The 18,576-nt window shown below is 43.8% G+C and overlaps 1 protein-coding gene and 1 long non-coding RNA gene across 4 annotated transcripts in view; one reads left to right on the top strand and one right to left on the bottom strand.

Annotated features, from left to right (window-relative positions):
• Nucleotides 1-286: 286 nt before the first annotated feature.
• The window catches only part of EML4 (EMAP like 4), a 165,865-nt gene continuing 147,575 nt past the window's right edge, over nt 287-18,576 (top strand). Inside the window, exon 1 of one of the 3 annotated variants that reach the window (XM_068939708.1) lies at nt 287-478. In XM_068939708.1, the coding sequence (XP_068795809.1) occupies nt 454-478 (25 nt within the window). In that variant the 5' untranslated portion in view covers nt 287-453. Of the gene's footprint in view, nt 479-8,697; nt 8,735-8,816; nt 8,858-18,576 lie in introns of those variants that run through there. The other 2 variants (XM_068939709.1, XM_068939711.1) reach the window with 2 other exon arrangements.
• On the bottom strand, nt 5,018-17,979 carry LOC104140267 (uncharacterized). The gene is made up of 3 exons (XR_693266.2): nt 17,761-17,979; nt 11,098-11,269; nt 5,018-7,844 (listed from the first exon to the last, which is right to left on the bottom strand). It is a non-coding gene; the product is annotated as an uncharacterized lncRNA (long non-coding RNA).

Raw genomic sequence — 18,576 nt, 5'->3', positions numbered from 1 at the left:
GCTGCGCGCCCCGGCGGCGCCTCGCACCTCCCTGCCCGCCCCGGGCGCTGCCGGCGGCGGCCGCGGGGCCGGGCGGAGCGGGGCCGCCCCCGGCCGGGCCGGGCCGCCCGCAGGGGAAGCGGAGGGCGCCAGGGCGGGCGGAGTCGGAAGCACGACAGCACTGGGCGCTGGGGGCGGCGCCGGCGGCGGCGGGAGGAGCCCGGCACTCGCGGCCGTGCCGGGGTCGCGGCGCAGGCAGGCAGCGCGGCAGCACCGCCGCCAGCGCCGGGAGCCGCGGGAGCCGCCGCCGAGCGCGGGCAGCCGCTGCCCCGGGCGGCTCATGAGCGCCGGGCGGCGCCGCCGCCGCCTCCCGCCGCCGCTGCCGCTGCTGCTGCTCCGCCGGTGAATGAACCTGTCCCGGCCGGCGACAGCGGCTTCGCCTCGGGCTGCGGCACCAGCCTGCCCCGACGCAAGATGGACGGTTTCGCCGGCAGTTTGGGTGAGCGGCGGCGGGGCGGCCCGGTGGGGCGGGGCGGGCCGGGACGGGCAAGCTGCGGGCGCCGCTGCCCCTGGCCGCCCAGCCGGGGCCGGGTTGCGCACCTGCGGCGGCGCTGCCCCCCGCCCGCGGCCGCTCCAGCGCCGCCCGGTCCCGGCGGCGGGCGAGGAGCGCCCCGCGGAGCCGCCTCCGCCGCCGCGGAGCCGCCGGGCGCCCCGTGCCCACCTGGCGCGGGTCGGGCTGGGGGCGGCGGCGGGGCCGGGCGCCCCTGGGCGCGGGGCGGGCGGCGGCCGCAGCGGACTCGTGCGTGCAAGCGCCGCCCGCAGCGCGGAGGGGATGCCAGGGCGAAATCTGGTCAGCTTCAAGCCATCTGTTGCAAAGCAGCTCCTGCTGCACTTGCCTCCTTTGTTCCTGCCTCGCCGGTCTCCGTGGGCTTGCTTTCCCTAGAGTGATTTATCGGGGCTTTTATTATTTTCCTTGCTTCTCGCTGCGGGGAGCCGGGCCGGGCCCGGGAGGTGCGGCGGGGCCGTGCGAGGGCCCCGCGGAGGCGCCGGTGCGCGGCCGCGGCCGCGCGTGGGCCGGGCTCTGCGGCCCCTGCGGGCGGTGGTAGCTCGCACACCTTAAAAACTCGGAGCGGTGGTTGTGTTCGCGCCAGCGTCACAGGTCGGGGGGCAAAGTCAGCTGGCTCGCAGTGGTTGCACCTCTGTGGATGGATGTGCCTGCAGGAGCCCTCAGGGCTTCCTAAACGTGGAGTTTGTTTTTCTTGAATTGGAGCGTAAGCTAAAATATTTACCAGAAATCTAAATATTCCCGGAAAACTGGTAAGCTCTACTCTTGTCAGTGTAACTAGGGCAAATTGTCATCGGTTTCTCTAAGAAAATATTTCGACGGCCCATATCCTGAATGCTTCAAAAGACAAATTGCCTTTAGTCTGAAGCAGCCCTGGTTAAAAGCGGGAACTGAAAATGCTTCCAAATGTAAGGATCCTGGAGCATGTTTATACTTTTCTCGTTTTCTGCAGATCATAAGGACGACATAATGCCACTGTAAGTGGGATGGTCGTTTCTGTGTGATGTCTACTTGCTGCACACCTCCTGCCCTTTTTCAGCGTTAGTACGTCTAGTTCGAGCATTTCGTGATCAAACTGAGTTCGTGTTTTGTAGAAAAATAAATCTGTTCCTCTTAAAAATTAAATTACTTTAATTTAACAGTTCTCCTGTGAAATCTGTAGTAATAATGAATCGGTCTCAATTTTCTGGAAAAAGTTACTCATTTAAATACTTCAGAGTGTGATCCCAACCTTTAAAGTTTTTGAAATGTCTACTCCAGCGTTTTGGGCACCTGTCCAAACCAAACTGGTGCACCGTAATTAACAGTACACTTTTTTTAGTTTGGCTCTGGGCCTGATATGCTATCCCTGCTCAAGTAACTTTCATGGTCATTTTATATCTTGTGATCAAAAAGTGACACACCGAGGAATTGTAAGGGTTTTGTTCCCATTTTTAACAGGGAGAGCTGCCTGCGGGTGACATATGCAAATATAATACGGTTAATATTTATGAACTTCTTTACCCGGTGGTGGTATTGATCAACATATCAAAGAGCACCAGCGTTGTTCGCTTGTGATGTACTGGCTGTACTAAGGTCAGCATTTAGAAATAACTGTGTATATTTCATGTATAACAGAAAACAGTCATTTTGAAAACGTAAAGCGTCATTTTCCTATGTCTACGTTTGTTCACAGAGTAGTAGCACGGTGCACAGAGTAATAGCACGCTGTAATGGCCGGATGGTCCAACCCCTTGCTCTGGAGCCTGGGCAGTAGTCGACTCTTCTGAACATCCCGCTTACCTTAACAAGGAAGGCTGCATGTGGCCCTTTAATTTATTTCGCTTTTGGTCAGGAAGGCACTGTCATTTTATTAGAATTTAAAGAGGATTAAGCTAAACTCAACGTTTAAGCTGTACATCATGATATTCATTGTTAGCCTTTGACTTTGCTTTTGTAGGAAGCATCAATGTTCAGCAGTTTTCTGCACTTAGGCTGAGGAGAGGGCATTCCCAGAATTTTTTTCTTGGAACCGTGAAACAGGACTTCTCAGTTTTTCAGATTTGAATCATGCTGCTTAGTTTTCTTCGGTGCTTATAATCACTTGCTGGTTGTTCTTTCTGTTAACAAGCACATAACAAATGCACAAAGATGTGTGAATTGCTGGGAGTTTTTTTTTTTATCTTTAATTAAAAATCTAATGGCTTGAATTTAATTAGCTGTTTAGTAAATGCCTTTTAGGAGGGCCATAAATTAAGGTAATTTACAGTGAAATGTAAAAAATAATTAAAATTATTGTTGGCAAAACTGTGCTATGCATGCGCATGCTCTGCCAGTCAAGTGAGCTTAGCAGAGAGCAAGTTGTCCTTTTAATGCCGCCTGTCATTATCTGGAAGGCAAAATGTTATTGCAGATTGTGCCCTCCAGCACAGGCAGAAATACCTTCTAACATGTCTCTTGAAGTTGAAAATACTTTACGCAGCTGTTTTCTTTTGGCTTTCACATTGAAACTTTTATGAGAATAAACAGATGAAAGAAACTCTTTTATGTGTGATTTAGGAAATTGTTTCTAGTGATTGGTTTAGTACATGCATATGCAGCTTATCCATGGATAAAAGTAAGCAATTTCTGTATAGATTGGAAACGCTATATATTACAAATTAGCTTCCACAGTTGGAATAGGTATTGATCTCCTCTTTTGATAAAACACTGAATTATTTCACATTTCCTAGGACTTCAGTACATTTTGATTATCACCAGCAGCAAAGTGTTGAATCCCGTTTGTGATCTCAAGTGCAATAGTCATATCTTACAGTTAAATATTTCCCGCACAGTTTTCCTCAGAGGGCACAATGAATTTTGGTCTTCTGCTTTTTCAGAGGCATCGCTTAAAGTGAAAGCATGTGCTTCTGAGTGGGAACATGAAGTCCGGGAGCTTGGCCTGGGGGTCTGGCTCCTGCCTCGCACCACCCCGAGACAACGAACACCACAACGTGGGTGTCTGGCTTCAGTTCTGCCAGCATCTTCCTCTTAGGGACCTGACCAGAACAGCTCAGGGAGTGTATTCAAGGCGGGGGGGAAAAAAAATAATTTTACCAAAGGTAGAGCGAAAGGGAGAGTTTTACCAAAAAGAAAAAAAAGACACTATGAGAAATAATGCAGTGAAGCCTGCTGATAAGGATCACTCTCTTTGTGCTGCACACTCGTGCCCTGTATCCCTTCCATGCTCACGATGGTGCTTGTCAGCTGCTGGTGAACCTGGTTCACAGAGGTGACCCAGCCCTGGTGGCTGGCCTGGTAGGTGTTCACCTCGGGTGTCTTGGTGGGTTTCTCCCTAAATTGGCTCCCGGGAGGGTAGAAGTGTCACAGCTGGGGGGAGGGAGGGGGTAGGAGCACTCGGTAAGGGCGAGGGGCGAGTGGGAGCCCTGCGTGGTCAGCAGCTAGCTCCTGGGTTGACTTGGCTCTGTCATGATGTGGACCTGCAGGAAAGACAATGCCTTGCTTGGGCTAAAACTTTCCTTTCTGGATCTGAAGTTTTCCTTAGTGCAGCTAATGCCCACCTTTAGCTGAAAGGTATCCAAGTGCTGTAGTAATACAGTGCCTTTTGCCAGCACGCCGTTTCTCGGTGGCACCTCTTAAGCTGTTCGTTCAACATCTTTCTTACATTTTGTGGGGTTAGTCCGCTAGGGTACAAGATCTTCCTCTTGATCCCACTAGATTTAGGCTTTGGAAGAGTAAGCCACGATCAGCTGCCAGGAGCTGGCAAGGGGGTGTTCTCCTGTGGGTAGTTTTCCATTACTCTTATCGGTTGCGTTGTTTCCTCTTTTGAGAAAGCCTCGGCTAATTTAGCTCTGTAACAATAACTAATTGTAAACAAAGATATGTTCATTCATCATACATGTTTAAGAAAGAAGAGTACAGCTGTTTTCAAGTTTGTCACCAGCATGTGATAACAACAATGGTATGAAATGTTTTAATAAACATCTTCAACAATGAGGATTTTGACAGAATGGTAACATATAAAAAATAAATAAACTCTCATCTTCTGTGCTTTTTTTTTTTGTTGTGCAGCAGTGCGAGATAGCCTGAAGCTTAGACATACTTTTTGCTGAAATATTTTCTATTATTGAAAATATTTTTGTTAGAGAAATTAAATCACTCCTCACTTAAAAAAAAGAAAAAAAAAAGAAAAAGAAAAAAGAAAATTAGGCTTATGGATTCTTTTTCAGAGAAATGATGACGACAAAGCTGTAATGATTAAGTGGAGACTGAAGTTTCATTCTTCTGCTATTGTTATTGGGGGAGCTGGATAAATTAAATGAAAAAGTAATCTTTCTTATTATGCGGGGCCTATTTATTGTTCAGTCACAGTATAGGTGTTGTTCCTAAATAGGAGAGGGGGTTGATTTAAAAAAAAAAAAAAAAAAAAAAAATGGGGTGGGGGGGAGGGGTAGGTCAGAAGCCTGCTGGGCTGGGGGTGACATGTAGGTCAGTCTCTAATTGTCCCCTCCCCTTCCCCCCATTTCTTTTGCTGAGTATTGTGTAAAAATTATGGGAAAACGTTTATCTTTCATATGTGTGTCAGGTAACTACCGAGACAGTTTTTCAGTTAAGGGTTATGAGAGTGTGCTGCTCTCCTGGGTTTGAAGAGCCAAAGCGTCTCCTGAACCTGTGGCTTCACTAAAACCTTTCAAACCTTCCCTGAACTCCCCAGGGGTAAACTGGCAGTTAGAGGGGGGGGCCCCCCGAGGACTCCAGCCGAGAGGATTTTTGGTGCTGGCTTGTGGTTGTCTGAGCTCTTAGTTTCAGGAGCGTAAGAAGAGTGTGTTTCGTGATTCATCTGTGGCTGGGCTCAGTACAGAGAAAAATGAACATGTGGAATGACTAGCTATGGCAAGTTTGGTTGTTTGTCATTTATTTGTGCTAGAATATGAAGGCAAAAAATTACTCAGTTTTTTTTAATGGCTGCCTTTCTAGACTTCAGAAGCGTGTGTGGTGAAGGTCTTCATAGCAGCAGTAGGTTCAGCTTCATTCACAGGGCTTAGTTCATGAGATTGCTATATGCTATTGTCAGTGTGCTAGTTTTCTTAAAAATAAAAACTTTGGCAGAACATAAGTCTATCCTGCCTGAGAAAGATGACCTTGATTGGTGCCAGGGGTGATTAAAGTACAGTAGCAAGGAAGACAAGCTTCAGAAGCTCGGTGGTAGCTCGCCTTTTGTTAAAACAGGCTTTAGTTAATGGGCAGTGAGTAGGAACCCTCGTTCTGTAGCCAGCTCAGAAGTAAAGGATTGTATGTTGAAAAAGTGATCTTTCTGCAAATGATCTTTTTGGCCTGGTTGTGAATGACACTTTTGCTTTAGAAAAAACAAGAAGCAAAAGATGAAATGCACACGGTGTAATAGAGAGACTCTCTTCTCTCTTTTTTAGAAGTATTTTTAATACCTGGGATGCTGAGGATAATTTTGTATATATTTCATACTCTTTAACTGAATGTTTTTGGGAAGAATAGTTATATGACAGATATCTCTCTTGCCTGAGAAGCCTACTCTCAAAGGATTTTTTTTTGGTGGTGTATGTCGTGATGTATGTAAGAAGAAATATTGATCAAGAACAGCACTCTTAAAAATCCTCAGATGCATCTTTTATTTTTTTTGTAAGCAGAATTATTTTGCTAATTATACCGTTACTGTAGAGCAGGATTCTGCATGCCACTCCTTGTTATTAAGGAGTTGTTTCCCTTCTTAGTGTGGTTTCTAGCCATTACTAAAGTGAAATTTAACCTTTTTACTTTAAGTCCTTACTAAGTCAAATTCTTAATGAAGGTAATTTCAAGGCTAAGAATGTTGTTCCTGTTTTACCTGCATATAAGGCAATGGGGAAGGTGTTAGAGGGTAACTCGTTTTATAACGTATGGTATATATGATGACTGTGCAGGTCTCTGTGCTCTGGCTCATGGTGAACGTTTCTAGTAGGGACAGTTGTTTTGTTCAGAAAGATCAGAATTGCCTAATAAACAGCTATTTATAAGAGCTTCCCTTACTCCCTTTTCAAGAAATCTTTTTCCCAGTTACTTCCTAGCTCCAGTGGAGCCACTATTTGCCTCATTTTTCGTCTCTGTGTTAGTGCTTGTGCTCATTAGTATAGTTTAAGGAGGAATTGTTGATCCTTCTGATTCCACTTGTTTCTTTAAAACAGTGTAGAATTTTGGTTTTCTTCCATGGGGTGCTGAAGGATGGATACCTTGAAACCCGACGGGGTGACGTAGAAGCTCTTCTGAGAGCTTTGAGTCGTTTTTAAGAAACATACCTTGTGTGCACTCCGCTTAAAAGGCGGTGTTAGTGGACAAGCTGGTGGTCAGAGCTGATGGTTCAGGCAGGCAGTGGTAGGAAAAGTGCGGTGCTGCTGGAGGGGTGGGATGTGAAGAGAGACACCAGAGAGATTAAAGGCCTGAGTTTATTGCTAAATCTTGGAACACATGTAACGTTTTCATGCTTCCTTTCTACTCTCCTTTCCCTTCTTGTATCTATCTATATATTTTTTTCTTCTGGCTCTATGTTGTAAGTATTCGTGCTTCATGCCATCAGTGAGTAATACAACGCTCCTCTTAAGCTTTCTGCTCTAAGACTTCTTACTGGAGTTAGATGGAATAGGATTTTTTGTTACTTTTTGTTATTTTGTCTCTCGGTGAGGTGCCTTTTCTATTCATCCTCAGTAGTTTCAGCCCAACTTGTTTACTAAGTATAGCTGTATGTTGCTGATTTTCCAATTACTCTGATATCTGAAGAATATTCCTGACTCGCTAGTGTCTGTCCTGCTCCGCTTTGCGTGGTAGTGCTGTTCATTGGGAAGGACTATTTTATTTTAAGGAAACGTTTGAGGATCCTGTTTCTTTCTTGGTTGGTCTCCACGGCCTTTCTGCATCCGTCTATAATGAAACGGGTGGCATGATCTTTCAGCTTTTAGGAAGGCTACTTTTGTGAGAAAAGATCTATCTTATTTTAGAAGTAGCCTTATTCTGTGTTTAATACATATTCTTCTTCAAGTTGCTGGAGCTGCCTGTGTATGTATATGTGATTTTATACGCAATAAAAATGCAACTGAAGGGGAAAGAGGGGAAGAAACATTGACCTCCTCTGTAAGTAGCTATGGTGTTTTTTGAAGAGGTGCATCTGCCTTGGAATTTAGATGTTGTATTACAGAAAACAGTGGCTGCTGTCTTGCCCAATTCTCTTGTGTTTCTCTGACGCTCAACTTCTAGGTTTGAATGCAGTGTTCCAGTCTGGAATAGGTTCCCAGTTGTCTTGCCAGTTTATTTGGGCCTAAAAGAAAGGGGAGGGGGAGGAGAAACCAAACTGTTTCATGTTTAAATGTATTTTGGACTTATGTAAACAGTTTTAATGCATCAAGCTAAATTGGCAGGCTTTCATGATCCTCTGGGAAAATTGGGAGCTTGAAATCCAGTGGATAAATTAAAGTCACAAATACTTCTCAGCCCCAATTCTGGTTTCCTAAAGGGACGTGAAATTAGTTAAGCTTACAAATGAGGCTTAGTTAAAATAAATGAGAAGGCTTTTTCATGGTAACTTTGTAATTTTTAAGACAAAATATTTGATTTCATTATTTTGAGCTGAGGACGCAAAGCCATGTTAACAAGACAGAATTTTCTATATTCGTTATACACGTATACATAATGATAATGGTTTCACCGCCTTTTTATGTTTTTACTGAAATTACGACATAAGGGTAATACAAATTGTTTCAAAATGTTTCAGTTAACTTACTGAGGTTAGGAAGCATGCACGTGCGTAAGTGAATTGAGAATACCAAATATACATAAAGTGAATGGTACAACTGTTAGTTTGTTTAACGTTTACTGTATGTATGCTACGCCGTTTTTCATTTTTGAGAACAAAAGAATAACGTGTCTTTTACGTCGGCGTTCTGAGAAGCTTTGCACCCAGCGCTGTGCAAAACAGCAGCAGAAGGGTGGGCTCAGTTTGCTTCCTTCCCCCTGATTCACAGTCACAAGCAGACCACGCTGTTTTCTTAAGAGGTTTCCTGTTGTGTGTGTGTGCGTGTTACATGGCTCTTTAGTTAATTAGACCACTGAATTTCCTTGGCAAGTTCTGGTTAAAAGTGGCAGGATGGTAAAGCCAAAAGTTTCTGTTACGGATTCTGTTTTTGAGGATGGATATCACCTCCAACAAGTGTGGGTTTTAGGATGTTGTTATACATCTTACAGCACCTCTAGGTTTTGTAAATAACAGGCGAACTTTGGAACGACTCGGAGTTGTAGGCTGAATCCGTCGGGGATTGACCGAATTCCAAAGCCGTAGGTACCGGGGATCTGAGCATGTGGGATGGGAGCAGAAATATCTACCTAGGGTTCTTACTGCGTGAACGGACTTGGTTTGATGTTGTTGTGGTGAGATAACGCTGTGAGTTAGAGCAATTCAGAGATTACTGCTAACTGTGTTCGTTTGGGCTTCTCCAGTAGAAAGGCCTACTTTAGATTTGTTAACCTGCATTACAACTGTTACACTTTGGGATTTTTTTGTTACAACTTATCTGAATGGAGTTTTGTGGAGAAATGTGATTTTTCAGTGTTCTCAAAGAGAGGTACCGGAAGGATGTCCTAGAGCCCTTTACTATCCTCAACAGTAAGAGCAGTGTATTAAAATCTTTAAGCTGAGCGATTCAGAGACATTGCAAAACTGACGTCTGCATAGTATCACTTAGCCTTTTTTAAACAAGAACTCTAACGAGAAGAAAATTACAACTTTGTTTAGCTATGAAGTTCTGCATTGAACTGCTATCGCCTCCTGCCCCAATATGTGTTATGCCAACACCATCAGAGAGATCTGGTAGGAAATTAGTAGTTTGTGTGGCTGCAGTGCTTTCTCTAAATTATAAACATGTCTGTTAAAATCAAGATTAAGTGGAGATTAATTCTTTTTAATGAACTGGATTTTATATAGCTTTGGTAAATCTGCAGAAACCACTGTAGCTTAGCAAGTAGTCAGCAGGAAGCTGAGAAATACCTAAATCTTGTTCTGAATTTAATGTGTGCATTTGTCTGTCACACTGAGCTATACTTGCTCCGCATATCAGCACGTGTTCTCAAACTGCGGTACACATACATACAAGATTTAATTTTTGTTTAGTATGAAAAATCACCTGAGGCAATCTCATGATTTCTGTCCTCTAGCACTTTTCAGTTAAGCTATTTGCAGGAATCAACAGAAAGCATTTTCATTTTTTATCTGAGAAATAAAGGGGGGGGGGCGGAGGTCAGCGGGGGGGAAAAGATTTCAATAGGAGAGAGCTTAAAAAAACATTGTTTGTTCCAGGAAAATGTTTTTGAAGGATATATGCCTTCTCTGCGGTGCCTCCCTGTCTGTTCTCCTTTTGTGTCTCATCCTGTATGAGAATCTGCTGTAGCAGTTGATGTGGTTGAGGGCTCCTTTTATGACAGGCAGGGTGAGAGTGACTGGGTGCTGCAAGGTCATCATGTTGTTACAGATGTAATGGCAGATCCAGAAAGGCAGAGTAATATAGGTGTTTATATAATTCATTGTGACTTCAGGTTCTGGATGACAGGTGACATTCGTCAGTGTCTGTAACTCTTAAAACTGGACCTGTGTTTCCTGACTTTATCAAGCTAATGGAGCTGCGGGTTTCTGATATACAGATATATATACATATATATATAGATAGATAGATATATCTTTTTCTGTGAGGGAGAAAACGTTAGCCTTGGTTTACGCTCCTTGTTTCAGTTCTATTTGGTTTAAAAATAAATAAACTATAAATAAACCAATCTTCAGAACATGCATGTGTTGTCACTATTGTGATATCAAAGGAAACTGTATCTGTGAAGTGTTTAGTGGTGCTGCAGAGGGAGAGACAGATTTGAAGAAAAAATGACTTTTGGGGGTTGGCTAAAAAAACCCTACTTATTTTCCTGTTAAGCTTAGAGAAAATGATAATTAGGCATAGTAATAGCAATCCTCAAGATAAAGATTCTTGCAGAAAACAGTTTTTAAAATCACTTAATCTGTACTATTACTCTTTCTGTAAAAAAAAAAAAAAAAAAAAAAAAAAAAAAAAGAAAGAAACAAGTTTAGCTAAAACAGCTAAGCTGGATGGTCAGGTACAAGCATAAAATAGGTGTGTATCCTTATCCATTACTGCTTGTGTGCCAGCAAAGGCAGAAGCGAGCAGGGGACCTGGGGCAGCGCTGGAAGCGTGAGTGGTTACGCTGTGAGATGGATAAGGCCACATGACTGCGATACCCTGTGGGCTGGAAGCAAAGGAGTGTCAGAAACGTGCGTTCACCAGTGGGTTACGATACCATGCAGAGAAGGAACTACCCTGTGCGTGTAATTTGTAACGCAAATATAGACGTGAATATTATCAGCTGTCCCGTATGCCCACGTAGGTGTGCGGGGAGCTGCTGTGTCAGCAGCGCGGTCGCCCTCCCCGGCAGGTCTGGGAGGAGGCAGTGGCGCCTCTCGGAGACAGCCCACACCTGTATCATTAACTATATTACAAATATGTATGAACTCTTACGAGTTGCTTTGAAAGCTTTCTAGCTGCGGAGAATGCAAGTAGCTTCCTTGGGAGATTGACGTGCGGCCTTGATCTTTTGCTTGCAGGCTGGTTCAGATGCAAAGAAAATAGGTCCAAACTTGTAACTGGCAAACTTATAAATTCTGATGTTTAGAATAACCTCAGCCAAAACCTGAGGAAAAAAACAAAACAAAACAACTTTATCTACAGTATTGAAAAATATGTACTAAAAATTATATTTTAATGACAAAATAAATTCTAAATTAGATTTCGATTTTTCATTGTTAGATGACAACGCTGTAGATGTTAACAGTTGTTTGACTTCTCTTGTGGATATAAGCTGTTCTAAGAGGTGTTGCACAGAAAGTGCTTATTTGTACTTAATAACAGTGAAAATATGCCAAATGAGGTGCTTTAAAGGTTGGATTGTAATAAAAGTCTTACTGACGATATATACTAGCACTGGAGAGAGGAAATGGGAGAGAGGTTGGTGTGGGTTAAGGGAGTTAAATATTCTGGGTAATCAGGATCCGATATTTCTTTAGAATTCTTAGATATCTAAAGTGTGAGATACAGAAGGGAGGGGGGAAAGCTGGGATGACTGAACAATACAAAGAAAGCACCTGTCTTGTCAGCTTTTATGTAGTCATTTAATATATTTAGAATTAACATTTTAACCCAGCCAGACTTTTCCTGTAAGAAAGGGTAGCTCTTGTTACGCTGTTGCATACTATTCCGGGAAGGTTGGCCAAGCAGCTCTGTTTTGGGGGTCTTGCACTCGCTTTGGTGGCTTTTAGAGGGTGGGGGGGGGTAATTTTTTTTGACATATCTCAAAGCACAGTTCCACTTCTGTCTCTGCTGCTGTTTAAGTAGAGGAATGGGATCCCATGCTTTGGTGTATCATTAAGCATCCTGCTAAAAGTTCTATTTTGAAAATACTTAAAACTAGAATTCTATGCCTGCTCTGCTATTTCTGTATTTTTGTGCCAGTCTAGCAATGCTTTATATGATACCAACATGCTTGTTTCTTCTTACTTGATTCCGTGTGCCCTTTCACAGTAAAATGTCTCATCTTCTAAAGTGACAGCTCAAAGCTCTGGTCAGGGCAGCTACTGCTTTATGTTTTGGTAGAGAAATGAATTCCAGCTTTGAGAGAGGCAGGGCCAGAGGCTAGTTGTGATTTCTAGGTGATACTGTGATCATCCTTCTGCACTGCAACCCACAGAGGGCATTTGCGAATCCCTAAGAAGCACTGAGGATGCTAACCCGAAAAGTAAAAGGTACGTCTGTGGTCTGTTTTATATAAATATATTGCCAGGATAACTTTGGTGCAAAAAAATTCAGAATGTGGGCTTCAAATGGGCGGTTGTTATGGATCTCTTATCTCAGCAAATTGCAGAATTGTTTCATTTAGGTTAAGTATCTGGATGTGCATTAACAGACCCAGAAAATAGGTTCACTTGGAGGGATCTTGTTGCTTTTTCAGTGAGATAATTTGCCAGTGACTTGCATGGTACTGGGGTGGTACTCAGTCTGACTTTTTGTTTCCTAAGCGAGGAAGCCAGAGGCAGTTTGCTTTTTATATCAAGTGATCCAAGTTTTGAACAACTTTTTGATCATTCATTTTGAATGTGTGCATGCCCAAGCTCATAGCTCTATTACAAAAGTGTTTGTTTTTAAATATATAAATACATGTGTACACACACACACTCTCACTCACTCACCTCACCCCCCCCCCCCCCCCCCCCCGTCCCTAAAGGAACAGTATTTAATTGGATTTTAATTGTCAGGTGTTGAAGTAGCGATCCATCTCATCCAAAGAGTGTAAGCTGTTTAGTGCCGTGTCCATAATACTATTTTGTGTGTTAAAGCATTTCAAAACATATGCGCATAAAGCTTGCAAGTTACGCAGGCACCAAGCAGTGTCTCTTCCTCTGTATCTGTGCAAAACCTTATAGGTTACTAGGTGCCCCGTTCCCGAATACGGCTCGAGTTATAGCAGAGTGAAGCGACTGAGCTCCTGGATTAGTGTTGCTGAGGCCCTGCTGCAGTAAGTGCGTGTGCAGGAGCCAAGTACGCTTGCTAGAGACAAGGAATAAGCAATTTCATGAAAGGCAGGAAGTTGCTTAGAGTATTGAGCAAGAGAACATCTCTAAATGAAGTGTTAACTTGCAGTTTCCCCCTAATATTGGCATCACTCAGCATTTTTTACCCATCATTTTTACAGCAGGCTTAGACCTTTGCTGTCCCAGTATTCGGCCCGTTCACTCCATTTTGTTTCTTTGCTCAAGTCTTATTATTTTAAATGCTACCGGAAGGGCAAACCACTGAAGAATTAAATGCCTGTCTTTTAAGTCAAATATTTGTGGGTTTTAAAGTGAATTTTTTCTTAGTTTGAAATTTTGGCTATGCTGAAATCAATTTAAAAAAAAAAAAAAAAAGAAGGTCATGTTACTGTTGAAAAGGTAAAATCTCAACAACGTCTTTCCCTCCCCTGAGCAGGGTCCCTTTACTATCCTTATCGTTCTCCCATTTTCTGATCCCCCCCCCACCTCCCATTCTCAGGAGTCTGTGTTTGCCCGCCGCCTGCGGAGACCGCAGCAGAACTCTCTTCTCCCAAACCAGGAGCGGTACTTTACAGATTCTGCATAAGGGCCGGGATAAAGTTAGGAGAGGGGAAGCGATGTTTGTGCAGGTAAGATGTAAACCCCAGATGTGGCTTATCTTTTATTCCCCTCCTCGTCCTCCCACCCCCAAACGACATATCTTACCCATGCTTGTTTGAAAGCTTCAGAGCGAGATGTAAAAATCGGAACTACTGTTTGTCTCTGGATATCAGTTTGGTTATTGACTAATTGACAGTAACGGCACGCGTGTGGAGGTTCTTGTTAATATAGTTTTAATTGTCTGCATTCATATAATTATTATTTTGTAGCAGGAATTTCAATTTTCTGTTCATCTAGCTGTAGCAGCTTTACCAGTAAAAGGGCTTTAAGCCATAACTTGGCTACTGTTTTTGTGAGTTAATGGCAACGATTGCTCTTTGCTTTTTTATAGATAAAACAACACTTTGTGATCTATAGCTGTGAAAAATGTCAATTGCCAGAAGGTAAAATGGAAATGACAGTAAAGCATGCATAGCATATTTGCAGTCTATGGCATGCATTATATTTATCTTTTCCAGTATGTGTTTGATAGTGCCACGTGCACCTGGTTCAGAACCGAACAAAGAAAGCTGTTACAGTTTGTTCTTGATCTCATGATATCTCACATATTAAGCAGCGTCTTCAACAGAGCTTTTTGACTTTTACAGAAACTGCTAAAATTCATTATATAGTGTTCTTATGATCCAGTTAAAGAATACGTGCATCCTTCAGTTGGAACGTTTCTGTTATATATCCCTATTCTTGAGTATTTTTTGAAGCAATTAGTATCTTTCTAATTTCTTTTCAAGATTATTAACTCTTGATCGCCTGTGTATTCCAGTATGTATTTGGTTTTTGTGAAGCTTTAAAGGTAACTCTCAAGTAGTTTTTTCCCCTTGTCTTTTCCATATTGCTATCTACAAGTCGTTTCCATGCAATATTCTAGAGATTGAAGTAGCGTCAAGAGTTAGGGTAACTAATGGGTAAAAGAAGATAGAAATCTTTACTAGGAAGAGGTGACTGGCCTAAGGTGAGCAGGAAACTACATTTTGGCAAAGAGGTTTTCTGTGTTATCATATAATTTGTGTATATGTAATTTTAGAAGAAAAATGGGTAGGGCTGATGTCACGTGAGAGCTGCCAGTTCATGCCTAGCTTTTCTTCACGGACTGAATCAGCCCGGGATGGGATGGCCCCCTGAGTTGTAGCTCTGGCTGAACAGCTCCAGGTACCGACTTCTGCTCTTGATCCGCCTGGCGCTTACGCAGCGTGAGCGCGGAGCGATGACCGTGTCGCAGCGGTTCTCGTGCCGTTGTTCATCGTCCTTGATGCATCGAGGTTGAGCGTGTCTCCTCCTCCGCGCTGCGCCTGGTACAGGCGGTACCGGCGGGTGTTTCCCCGCGGGGTGGCTGCGCGGCGGCCCCGGGGCGGGGGGGCGGGGGTGAAGCCCTCCTCAAGCTGGAAGTCGCCGTTTCCCCGCGGGTCGCGTGGCGCTGGGCAGCGCCCGGGGGAGGCTCGCGGGGCCGGCGGGATGCGGTAACCACCGAATGTGTGGAAAAACGGCCTTGGCTCGCTGCGTGAACGAGGAGCGTTGTAGTAAGGGAGGGAAAGGCAGATGTCGGCCCCTGGAAGGAAGGCCTGCGATCGCCGGCGGCGGGAGCCACCCGCAGCTACTTTCTGGGCAGTGTCACTGCGACGCTGACAGGCTGCAGCTGTCCGGAGCGGGGCTCTGCCGAGCAACCGAGCAGCTCGTGCTTCTTCCCATTGTTCGGGGCTGCAGTAACGTTGTGCTCCTCACTGTAAATACCTAGATTTTTTCCAACGCTATATATTTTTGTAGGACTTCCCCCCCAACCCGGTAATATCTATACGGGTATGTGTTTTGTTTTTTTTTTAACTTCTGTCACATGGGGGGGAATATTCTTTTCCGTTGTTCCCTCAGACTGCCTTTAAGTTCAGGGTGCTGCTGAAAAATTCCCGAGGTGGGTCCTGACTGTTTTTGCTGTTAGCTGCAAAACTACACTGATCTCGGGGGGAGGCAGGGAAAGGTGAGGAAAGTCCTGCCAGCATGCTAGACGGCAGGGAAATAAAGTTCTTTGATCTTCTTTCACAGTGCTGTTGTGCTAGGGAGGGTGGAGGGAACCGGAGGTGACAATTTCACTTTTTTTTTTTAAATAGGAAAAATAAGGACTCCTGAAACAGGGACACTGTTGGTGCTGTCTGCACATGGCATCTCGCGGACTCCTCGGCTCCGACCGCGAGCCCTGCTGCCGCCCCGGCGTTGGCGCTCCCTGACGGCGCGTCGGGACCACCGGGGCGACGCAGCAGTCGGCCACCGAGCCTGGGGGTCGCTGTGCGGCGCACAGCCCGACGGGCACGGCCCTCCTCTGCAAATCCTTTTTTTCGTCAAATCTGGTTGTGCGCGGCATGCCCCCTGTGTTTTCTTAGCGTGCTCTTGGTTGTCGTGGACTCTTCCACCTTACTTATGTCGGGTGCTTTCTCTATCCCGTGCTCTCCTCAGAGGCTGCGTTTGGATGATTTCAGTGTTACAGAATGAACTTTCTGTCTCTCGGAAGCGGCTGTTAGCATAGCTTCTAGGAATTTAGTTACTTTAGCCTTTGTGCTGTTAGCCATGAGTATTCTCAAAATGGGGAGAACCAAAATCACTCTAATGTTGTGAGAACTTTGCATGTTACTGTGCCGGTTCCTGGGAGCGTAGAAGAGTAGTGCTCCTGCACAACGTTGGTAATTCAGTCCAATCGGGATATCCCCTCTTCTGTTGTGGGCATTTTTTTGTTTAACATACCTACAGCAAGGAGCTATGCTGCAGCAATACTCGTAAAGATCTTCCTCATTGCAGAGAACAATTCTTCTTTTTATTTAACAAGATGATGGCTGCCATGTGGCCACCTTCTTTCCCCTCTTCCCTTCCTTTAATTCTGTGTGTGTGTATGTACTAAAAGCATTAGGAAGACCATTTCCATAATACTGCGATAGTGAAAAAGGTATGTTTCTGTTTGTTGGTAGGGATAGATTTTTCTTAATTCAGTGAATTAAGAAAACGTTTTGCTTTTGTTAATAAAATATCCTTCCAGAGTTCCTGAAATCTCTTACAGCTATGTTTTTTTGATTTCTTTTTTTAAATTATTTTTTGATTTACAAAATGGTTAATGTATTATAAGATGATTCTCTTACTTAAGATTTTTTTTAACTGTGGAAAACGTTACACATATTGGTTTTGCAAAATTTGTAAAAAAAAAAAAATTGTAAATCATTTTGGTAATTTTAGTTTCATTTTAAAAGCATTTACCTTTGAAAAATGCTTTTGTACTGGAAGGTATGTGCCAATTCTTTGTTAATCATTATGATGTTGATTATTTTGTTTGACGTGACTCACTTTTTTTCTAAGGACTTTTATTGCAGCAATTGCATATTTACAACAGGAAGCCTAGAAGGAAGTGCAACATCAGATTGCTGAAGCTTCTTTTATATCTGATTTTTATTATTTTGTGCTCTGAGAGTTAATAATTTCTTGCTGTGCATGTTCCGTTTCACGTGCATAGTATTGGCGACTTTATCAGTGAGAGGTTCTTTTCTGAACCTGATGTGAATCAGCATAATTAGCAGACATTTTTAATCCTTGGTTTTATAGTTGAACATGCGCTTCTGCTCAAAAGTGCTTTCTAGTGATGTTTTTTCATTGATCTATGAAGTGACTTGTATAGGCTAGTTACAATAACTATCAAGTAGTGCAGTTGTTCTGTAATGTATTTGTAATCTTGTTATTGCCTGGTGCTTTCTTCTGCAGCAATTTTGCACTTAACCTTTGTGTTCCCTTTTGAGTAACCCTCACAGAAGAGCTGTATGTTGAGTAGTTCTGCCACTTTTTAGTACCTGAAGTTCAGCTACAAGAAAAAGTTTAGTTTTACTTCTGAAGCAATATTTATAGTTGAATACGTTATTGTTCCTGTTGCATGAAAATGTTACTAAAATTGGCTCTGAGGGTAAACAAAACTGACCTGAGTTCTGTTTCTGTTCTCGTCGCATTCCTTCCTCGGACCAAAGGCAACACACTGCTGCTTTCAGGACTGTGTCTTGCTCATTGTATGCAAGCAGATTGATGTTGTACCGTGCCTTTCTGCGCCCAGGACAAGTTGGATGCAGTTCTAGAGGTTTTCTTTGAAAGTTGCGGTTCAAAGTGCATGACACGTAAGCCAGTTTTAGAAATGCACAGTGAAGAGAAGGTGTTTGTTGGCGGCTGCACAGCACTGGCGAGAGGCGGCTCTGACAGCAGAGGAAAATAGGCTGTTCAGTGCAATTCAAAAGGAGGGTTCCTGAGTGCGACTCTCTTGGCTTAAAAAACAAAGAATCTTTTTTAACTTGTCAGCTCTTATAAACCCTCTTCTGATTAAGACCGACTGATGGCTGGATTTGAGGGAAGAGCAAGGGGAAAATAAAGGTGAACGCTTGAAAGTCGAATGGTCTTTTACGCAGAATGTTTAGGACTAAGGGGCTGGATTAGCTATGTTTCTGTCGGCATGATGATGGATGTGTTTCCACAGAAACTAATGGTTTGCGGTTGCCTGGCTAGATCATTTACCTAATGATAACTGCTGGTTTACATGCCCTGGGGCAAGACCAGTAATATTTCTCTCCTTTTAGTCTCGCTGAAGAAGCCCTCTTGCCTTCCCAAGGAGTTCTGAGAGCCATGTAGCCACAAGGTTTTGAGGCATTACTCTCCATGAGCAGTCCCAGTAGCTGAAGCTTCATGTCAGTGCTGTCTTCAGTTTACATGGCTTACTGTTCATGGCTGTATAGGGTGTTGCCCTATTTGT

This window comes from Struthio camelus, chromosome 3 (assembly GCF_040807025.1).
Source record: "Struthio camelus isolate bStrCam1 chromosome 3, bStrCam1.hap1, whole genome shotgun sequence".
NCBI classification, from domain to species: domain Eukaryota; kingdom Metazoa; phylum Chordata; class Aves; order Struthioniformes; family Struthionidae; genus Struthio; species Struthio camelus.
The sequence above is the reverse complement of the archived record's forward strand: the minus strand, read 5'-3'. Positions and strand labels throughout refer to the sequence as shown.